This window comes from Micropterus salmoides, unplaced genomic scaffold, assembly GCF_014851395.1.
Source record: "Micropterus salmoides isolate LMB-PRFRI ecotype aquatic unplaced genomic scaffold, ASM1485139v1 Ms_hic_scaffold_18, whole genome shotgun sequence".
NCBI classification, from domain to species: Eukaryota; Metazoa; Chordata; class Actinopteri; order Centrarchiformes; family Centrarchidae; genus Micropterus; species Micropterus salmoides.
Genome location: NW_024040928.1, coordinates 14,017,174 through 14,026,645, shown reverse-complemented (window position 1 = coordinate 14,026,645; position 9,472 = coordinate 14,017,174). Strand labels below are relative to the sequence as shown.

The window sequence follows — 9,472 nt, the reverse complement described above, 5'->3', positions numbered from 1 at the left end:
GGCTGCAAGTCAAGTCTAAAAAGGGTTTTTCACCTGTGTTATTTGATAATTTTTCTGAAGTAAAATGATCCAGTATTTCACAAGCAAAAAAAGAAAAGATTAGAGGAAAGTCTAAAAAGATAAATACACCCCTTGTGGGTGTCCTGATCCTCAGGTAGGGAATCACTGTCTTAGACTAATAGGTCACCAAGAACCCCATATTATTTTTTTTTTAATTGAGGATTTAAAAAATCTTTAGTTTATGTTATTAAAAATCAAATGGCTACTGGTAGTAGGACTGATATCCACAAATACGACCATGCTTATACAGTGTGTGCAGTGAATGAAGAAGCTGTAATAACTGGTCATCATCAATAGAGGGCGCCAACATACAAAAAAGAAAACGAAGCATTTGTTCCAAATGATGCCGTTAGTTTGTTATTTGTGTACAGGGAAGGAAGAAAAGCAGCAACACCAGATGTTACAAGTATAAATCATGCATTCAAAATTTTGTATGTAAAAGTAAAATTAGAAAAGTTTTTGCAGCATATCCCATTAGAGGATTATTATGAATGCATTAATGTGTAAATCCCTTTAATGTTGCAGCTGGTAAAGGTGGACCTGATTAGGGCTTATCTCACTTTTTATTTATCCATAATTATTTATTTGTTGATTACATTTTGTGTTGTTAATCCGAATCTAAAAAGTAAAAAGTACCTAACGTTTTCAGATAAATGTAGTGAAGTGAAAAGTACAATATTTCCCTCTGAAATGTAGGCTGGTGAAGTACAAATATAAAGTAGGATAAAATGGCCATACAAATGTTACTTTTCACCACTGGTTGTGCTTTTAGCCCATTTCTTTAACCCAGCCTGGAAAACCAAAGAATGGTGGTAGAAAATGCCAGTAAAGAGGCTTCAACCAAGTCCATAACTAGAGTAGCCCAGGATTAAAATTATGTCATTAATTAAAACAACAAGAGCGTGTTGCAAGCCAAAAATATTAAACTCATGAAAGGGATAATATCACAGTCTTTATGAACAAAGCAGGGCAACAGCGCAGCAACACACAGGTCAATAAATAACAGAAACTGCTATGAGACAGAAAGTACAATCGTAAGCTCATTAGCCTCAGACTAATTACCGAGTATAAGTCCTTAACACTGCTTTATAATGGTTTTTCATTAAGGTCGCTGCTCCACGCTGGAGCACTTTGGAGGACGCTTGGCTAACTGATGATCAAGGTTGGAAGGACACGCCCTTAACTTTGGAGACGGTGCAGTAGGTGCACGTGCTGCTGGCCCCCTTATCTGTGCGGGAGAGCGAACCGGAGCGGTTCAGGGTGGGAACTTGTGCCCGCGTACTCTCTATATTTCTCTTTTTTGGCGCATCCGCCGTCGAGTTCAGCCCGCCGTACTTACCTCCCTGTTGGTCGGGAGACTGGGGAATCCACCTGCCGGAGAGCAGACACACCTCGGGATGGATGCATTGAAATCCGCCGGCAGAGCGATTATCAAGAGCCCCGGAGTTCCTCGGCACACATGGGGAACTTCAAAGCACGAAAGTGAGTGAGACTATGTGTGTGTTGAAATGTTTGGATTCGGTACTGTGTTGTAAATGTGTTTGCGATGTAACGTTAGCAAACCTATCAAGAGAGGGAAAGAAGGACAGTATGTGCCTCTGGCTTTTGGGAGTAACGTTAAGCTAACGGACTGTTGTGTTTTCGTGCTGGAGAGCTTTTGATCGTCTTGTTGCCAAATGCAGCTGAGCTGTGGTGTAAAGAAAAGCTGTACAAGCTGTAGCCTGTCATGTAACTTAGCTCAGTCTCAGTTGTAATTGCTTTACTGTACTTAGTAGGTCTGCCTAGCCCTACTGCCAATTGTTCTTCACCAAAACAACCATAGCATAAATTAAACCTGGCTGATTTGAACCGAGTCTAAACAAAGTCCCTGAAACCATGAATTGGTTTTTCTAATCCAGTAAGCATTGTAATTGTTTAATCAAGCAAAACAAGAAAGAAGAGGCAAATACGGGCTGGTTCCAGCTTCTCATCTGTGAGAATTTGCTGTTTTCATCTGTTTCTATATAATTTTGAATTGAATAACTTTGGACAAATCAAGACACTTGAAGACATCTTCACATCTTAGAACTTGTGATGAACGTTTTTTTGTCTCTTTTTTTTTTTTTTTTTTTTTTTTTTTTTTGGACATTTCATAGAATAAACGGTTAAGGGAAATAATCATTTGTTGCAGCCCTAAAATTAAATATCATACTAACATTTTGCCAATTTGTACAATCAAATACCCCACGACCCCATCCCGGATAAGCGGATGAAGATGGATGGATGGTACAATCAAATCCTACAACTAGAGATAAATAAATGAAAGTAGGATGACTTCGTTTTAGACCCAAGACAGAATAAGAAAGGAATGTAATTGAGACATTAGTCTATAGTGATTTTTCTTTCGGATTGTCCGTTTTCTAGCTCCCTAAGGTACGAGGAAAGAAATCCTCTACATGAGTAGTTTTCTGTAAACTTAAGAATGACTAGAGAGAGAGAGAGAGAGATGTTATGTATATACTGTGTTATTTGATATAAGTTTGTCATATTCAGTAAATATTATACAAACTGTGCAGGGTTGCTCCTCAGTTACTACAGTGTGAAGTGCAGGAGGCTGTGAGTGCTCTGCGAAGTGTCAGAGCAACAGACCTTGTCACACCAATGGTGATGGGCAGAGAGTGAGGGGCTGCTTTGCTGCCCGCGCCTCTGCTGTCTCATTGACGTGTGAAGTGTTGTCTTGAATGCTCCCTCCCTGCAGCTGCATCGCCTGCAAGCCCTCTCGCTGCCATCAGTTCTATCATGCTGGTTTAGCCTCATCCTGAATTCCCGCTTTAGTGAAGAATCAGCCACCCGTGCCAGCTTCCATTAAAGATGACTGATTAATTTCACAGCCAGGAGGATGTGCTTGGTTTCTTCACTCTCTCTTAAGGAACGGTCTACATAAATGATTGAATATTGAGTATTGAGTGTAAGTCTGTGGGACTTCCAAGTTTTGTCATTGGACTAGCGCTTTAATGATTCTCTCTGATGGCTTTGAATTTGAGCACAAGATGTCAATGTGACAGGTTGTCTTGAATACTTTAGTCTGTAGATGGCTGCTAAAAGGGAAATTCTGATCTTTTTTTTTGTTCAAACATTGATGGATGGGAGTTATTATTTCCCCCACCATAACCATATTCTCCACCATTACCATGGTGACTTTATGATGACAAAAAGCTGACAAACAAACCGTCAGCATGCTGAATTGAAAGACATTGCCTGTGTCACATTGTTAGCAGGAGCCTCTGCATTGTGCTGCTCTTCTCTTATTGTTGTTGGTGCCCGGAAAGAGAGGGAGGAAAGAGCAGAATCCAGCTGGATTTCAGCGCCTGATGACAGAAGCAGTTTGCATCTGAGAGCCACCAGAGGAATCAGGCTGGGAAAATGTGAACACAGCAGTCACAAACGGTACAGACAGGCAGGGTGACTGCTGATGTCCAGAAGCTACTTAGCAGGCAATTTGGAGAGAGGACAGCGTCTGTATGCCAGCATGTGGCAGTGCGTCAAAGCTGGCTGTCGGAATGCAAATAAGGCAATATTGCAGCTGCTTGGCACATTCACACAAATTAGGTGTGCGTAAAGTCGGGGGGGGGGGTAAATCATTTGTGTCCTGTCTACTGACTCAAGGAAATTTCATGCACATTGTGGACATATAGTCACCTTAGTTAAATAACCACAGTTAATGACAATATAGGCTACAGTTAATTTGTGGGCTGGTTCTGTATATTAACTTTGCCATGCCAAGTTGTTTAATAGTGAGATTATGTGAGACATTTAGCGACTTACATTTGAGGAACAACAAGCATCAAATAAAGCATGAGAACTACAACTGACAATACATACTAGTAAGAGCAATAATAGATACTAGTAAGAGCTAATGACACATATTGCATCAATGGGGGTAAATACCTAGGGAAGAAGTAAGAGTTAACAAAAAGTGCAATCAATACAGGGCAAAGAAGAATAGTAAGGGCACAGGAAGTGCATGTTAGAGGTTAGGAGTTAGAGGTTAGCGGCTGTGGCTCAGGCGATGGAGCGGGTTGCCTGTTAATCAGAAGGTTGGTGGTTCAATCCCCGGCTCATCTAGGCTGCATGTCTAAGCGTCCTTGGGAATGTGAATGTTAGTTTCTGTTTGAGCATTTACTCAGTGTGATATAGTGTAAAAACTAGCAAGGTGCTATACAAATATGGAGTATTTACATGTAAGAAAGTGTTGTCGGAAGAGATGAGTTTCTAAGAGCTTCTAGAAGTTAGAGAGGGACGCCCCTGCTCTGATGGCATGTGGTAGCTCGTTCCACCATTGAGAACAGCCAGGACAGGGATTCCTTTGTTGTGTAGGGATGGCAGAGCCAGGCGGCGTTCGTTGGAGGAGCGTGGTGGCCGAGACGAGTGATTTAAAAAAAATATCTAATTGCTGATATTTTGACTGATATTGCAATTGCTGTATGATTTGTGATATTGGAGGGAATGATTATTTTTACATTTCAGACATTCTGATTTTCATTGAAATCAAATACATAAATGAAAAACACAATTTAAATGATTATGGTTTGATTTTTTGCAAAGATCTGCACCAAAGAAAGATGTTTTCTTAAGTCTGTAGAATTAGGTATGTAAGTTAGGACATCTCTGCAGCAAGAAAATATTTAATTTAAAATGGTATTTTGACACTTTTAGCCTTTAACAAATATTGCGCCTCCTGTGATTTGAAAATTGCAGTAGGCCTTATTGAGATTTCAATTTATTATTCAGCTCTAACTTACACCTTTTAATACCACTGTGAGGTCAAACTTTCAACTTGACCAACACTTGGGTCAATGACCGATGTGTCTCAAAAGCCTCTTTCAGACATACGCTTTGTTACGTTAATGGTAGATTTACATGACGTTTAATGTCTGAATGAGCACCTCCGTCACTTATATGGTAACGGTCTTGACCGCAATCTTACCAGGTCGGACCAAGTAACATTTCTGTCACACGCCCAAGACAGCACAAGTCTGAAGTTAAGGTTAACGTAAAGGCAGCAAACCCATGACTTAACTCTCACCTCTTATGCACAAAGAAAATAAAAGTGGGTTAATGAACCGGGAAACACTGCGAATGACCCAATTTGAAGTTGCGGAGGAGTTTCTTGTCAAGCCAAACCAGTCATAATCAGACCAGCACTCCCTCCTCACATTTTAGATTTTCATTCTGCAAACAGCATGGACAAAATTATGAATATCCAGCAAAATGCTTTACATGCACCATGTGACCAGATGCATATTATATGAGACCCAAACATAACGCATTGTCATTCTTTGCTTGGGTACAGTTGGATATTATCAAATAGGAAACAGAATGTTCAATCTAATAACTGATGAGAGAATAACTTTTTGAAATGCACCACATACACATCCTGTGAGTAAACAGAATAACCTTTTTCTACCTTGATACTGTTACTTTGCTGAAGTGTCGCTGCTCTTTCCCTCATGCACCAGGCGCCAAACATAGTGCAAACCAGTGTGGCTTTTTTCCTAAGCGTCCTGTCAAGTCTGGATAAAGCCATAATAAACATTTATATATATATATATATATAATTAGGTCTAAGTGATCAAAAGCCAATACTCTGAAAGTCACCAATGTTGCGTATTTCATGCCTGAAAAGGGCTAAAAAGTAATCCTGGATTTTCATGAATTTCGGTGTCGATACGGATGGCTCTGTGTAAGTTAACCTACTTTTTTACAAGATGCTCCCTAAAAGATGAATCTAACAAAGTGAAACAGTATTGATGGTGAAAGCTGTGGCATTCCTAATGTGAGTTTTGAATACTGTATTCTACTGACAGTGTGCACTTCTGACTGATTCCATTAGTGGCTGTGACAATGATTTAGAACCAAATCTCTTCTTCTGTATTTGTACAACCTCAGGGTGAGACACACAGTCAGCAAGATAAGTCAGTAAAATCCAAGATAATTTGTTAAATTATATAAGCCATGTAAAGAGACACTCTTTTCACAAGTAAAAAAACTGACAGATTCATTTCCTTTTCACTCTACCATACTAACATAAAACATCTATTTCTGGACATGAAGCCAGGCTTCATTTCTTTTGCCAACAGAAAGCTCACATGTACAGCACTTCCCCACCGCCCCTCGTGGCCGTCCGTTGTCATCTGTTGAGGTCAAAGCCACTGGCAGGATGGAAGAGCGCACAGCATGTGCCCGGAGTTCAAGCCGTCCCTTTGGATCACGTCACATAGAAGCAATACGGACCTTTCCGTATCTTAGAAGTCACACACACTTGCCCTTGGCACCAAGGACGGCCATGCTGTACAGGCTGCATCAATTTAAAAGCGTATGGCTTTGGGACAGACTGAGTTGAGTCCAGTAAGAGTAACCTTGGCTTTTGGATTGTTTTTTGTAATTATTTTGATAGTGTAAATATCACAGCTTGCTTTTGCTGAATAGCTGTGTGAGCAATGTGAAATAAAAAAGCTGAAAATAACTAGCTTTATTTAGTTCTTGAATATATGCCATCTCAAGTGTGTTTCTATTAGATTCTCGAGGTTTATTGCTTTGAGGAAAATGTCATAATGCTGTGTTTGTATTGCTGGGATGTCAAGTGAAGAGCTTGATCTGAAATTTGTGGACTCAACGATCATTAGGTTCAACTGGTTGGAAACTCTGGCAGTGGATGCTGACAGGGGCTTGGCTGACATGCAGGAGGCAGGGGTGGCAGTTAGCACTGACCCTCGAGGGGCAATTATCTCTCAATGGCTCATTAAGACTCAGGAATCCGCGAGTCAGGGACATACCAGTGAAGAGTAGGAAGAGCAGAAGCAATGGGAGGGAACGGTGGGAATATACTGTGATATAATGATAGAGGGAATGTCAGCTATACATTAGCAATGATAGGGATGATGGCTGGGATGAGGGTGTAGCAAATTACAGGGGATTTATTTGCTTTCAGTGTGATAAATAAAAATACGTTGATAATTAAGGACTGATTCAGGAGTATTTGGCTTTGTGTTATGATGCCAAATTAAAGTGTCATGCTGCTTGGAGAATGAAATGCAGTTTAATCTGGCTGTCTAGACTGGGAAGCCCACTGAAAGAGAGAGTTTACCCAAATTACAGAACACACATTTTCCTGCCACCCCACCCCTAGTGGTATCCATCTCAGAAGATAGTTTTATTTATCTCTGACATATTAATTTCTGCTGCCACCACAATACAAGCGGGGTGAATGTAATTTTGTTTGTGTTGCTCATAGAGCTGCAAGATTGTTGTTTTCATTATTTATTTTTTTAATTAATTGATTTAATTGTGTAGTGTATAAAATGTCAAGAAATTGGGGAAAAAGTTTCTTGAAGTCCAAGGTGATCTGTTGTTTTGACAGTCCAAAACTGTAAACGATGATAGAAAACAAAGAAAAAGTTAAAATCTTGGGAGAAACTGACACCAGAGAATTGTTGGTCACTTTTCTTTGCTAGAAAAATTACTCAAATGATTAATCAATTATCAAAAGTCTTGTTGTTTATTTTATCGTCAATCGAATTTTTTCATCTCTAGTTGCTTAAACCACTGAGGATTATTCAGAGTAAACCAGGACGCTGAGTTGTGAGTCATTTTTCAAACGCTGCTATGAAAAAGCCAACACTGGAGCTAGTTTGCATTTAATTTTCATTGCCTGAATTCCATGCTTTCTGTGGTTAGGCCCTCGATTTATTTAACATGATGTCTACAGGAAAGGTTGTATTTGCATAAGGTGCATGACCTTTTACAGCAATGCTGTAAAACAAATAATGTACTAAGAACAGACAACAGAAGAGAATAGCAAACAAAAAGCAGTGTTTAATATTCCATGCAACCGCTAAAATATTCAGTATTTCCTTTATTAGTTTTAGCACTGGGTTTCCTTTGTTACTTTTAGTACATATTTTCTGTAGCATCAGCCAATCAGTATGTGTATTCCATGCTGAAACCAACACAGGATGATCAGGATGATCTTTGTAAAAGTAAAACATCATCAACCACATTGAAGACTCTTAATAAATCCATTAAAAGTAGATTGTGCAATTCCTAGCCCCATGCGCCAAACAAACTGGTGGCAGTATTGTGCAAGAATTGAATGATTTACTAATTGCAGCAATGACATTGTTCAAGATGATGTACAGTTAGTAGGTGTAACAGTACATGTATTTGTACCGGACCGTTTTGGTACAGGACTTTAGAAACGGTGCACTTAACAATCTTTAACGTCATATATTAGGCTTGGTTTCTGTGTGGAACATACATAAATTCTGAGTTTCCACACGGACATATTAAGTGGCGGACCAAATCTCCGCCTTACGCCGCTGCACAAGCACTCGCTGACTAAGCGTCACTTAAGCATCATGGCCAGTGCTTGAAAACCCTCCCTTATTGTTGTTCTGTTTGGGAACACTTCGGTTTCCTAGTGAAATACAATAATGGAAAAGTTGATAAGACGAAAGCAGTGGGCCAACATTTCTCAGTAGTGATCGGGTATGTTTCTGACAACACGTCAAACTTTCTAACTCACTAATGGTATCACACAAAGGAGAACGTCAGTGCAACAAGGGCCTTTCGGCATTTAAACAGACTTTAGACTACGGAAAAGTTTTTGTTTTAATTGAGCAGGCCAGCAAGCTGGGATTGATAATGCTCATAGATGGTATAAAAGATGAAGAAGAAGAATGCTGCACTGTAATCCATATTATTATATATTTTTATTATATTGTATTAGCTATATGTGGGATGGTTTTGGGAATATTTTATTTAGTGGAGAACTTGATAGTAGTTTCAGCAGTATTTAGTTTTGTAGTATTTTTCTTATTTGGATGTTAACAAAAGTTCATAATAAACGAGCAGCAAATTAATGTTTGCATTTTTTCCCCTTACTGTACCATAAATAAACCAAACCCTGACTTCAAAACTGAGGTACATACCGAACCGTGATTTTTGTGTACCGTTACACCCAGTTAGACATAGACATGTATCTTGGCTCATCTCATAGCAGTATGTCAAGCGGTCAGTGTTTCCCACATATACACTTTACTTGGGCGGGTATATTTGGCGACCCATTTTAGCATTTTGCAGAGAAACACAGAGAGTTGTTAACTATTAACTAATTACAGGACGTGGACACGGTGGATATTTTACAAGGACGGACCAGGTAAAGCAACAATGAACACATGATTGCATCACCCCGGCCTATAGTTACATTATAGCTTGCTCATCTCCGTTTTAGCAAGACCATAGTAGCAAGAAAACAGGCACATCAAAAAACATATATTAACACCATTTGCAATGTTTTTGTCGGTACAGTTTTTGTAAGTAGTTGCACTAAAGATACATTTCTCTAAATAGCCAATATTTGCCATCTTTGTGT

General features: G+C 39.5%; 1 protein-coding gene across 2 annotated transcripts in view; it reads left to right on the top strand.

Moving 5' to 3' along the window:
* Positions 1–1,249: 1,249 nt before the first annotated feature.
* Positions 1,250–9,472, top strand: part of si:dkey-71h2.2 (low density lipoprotein receptor adapter protein 1) — a 54,697-nt gene continuing 46,474 nt past the window's right edge. The window contains exon 1 of one of the 2 annotated variants that reach the window (XM_038726744.1): positions 1,250–1,542. In XM_038726744.1, the coding sequence (XP_038582672.1) occupies positions 1,458–1,542 (85 nt within the window). In that variant the 5' untranslated portion in view covers positions 1,250–1,457. The remainder of the gene's footprint in view (positions 1,543–9,472) is intronic. The other variant, XM_038726745.1, reaches the window with a different exon arrangement.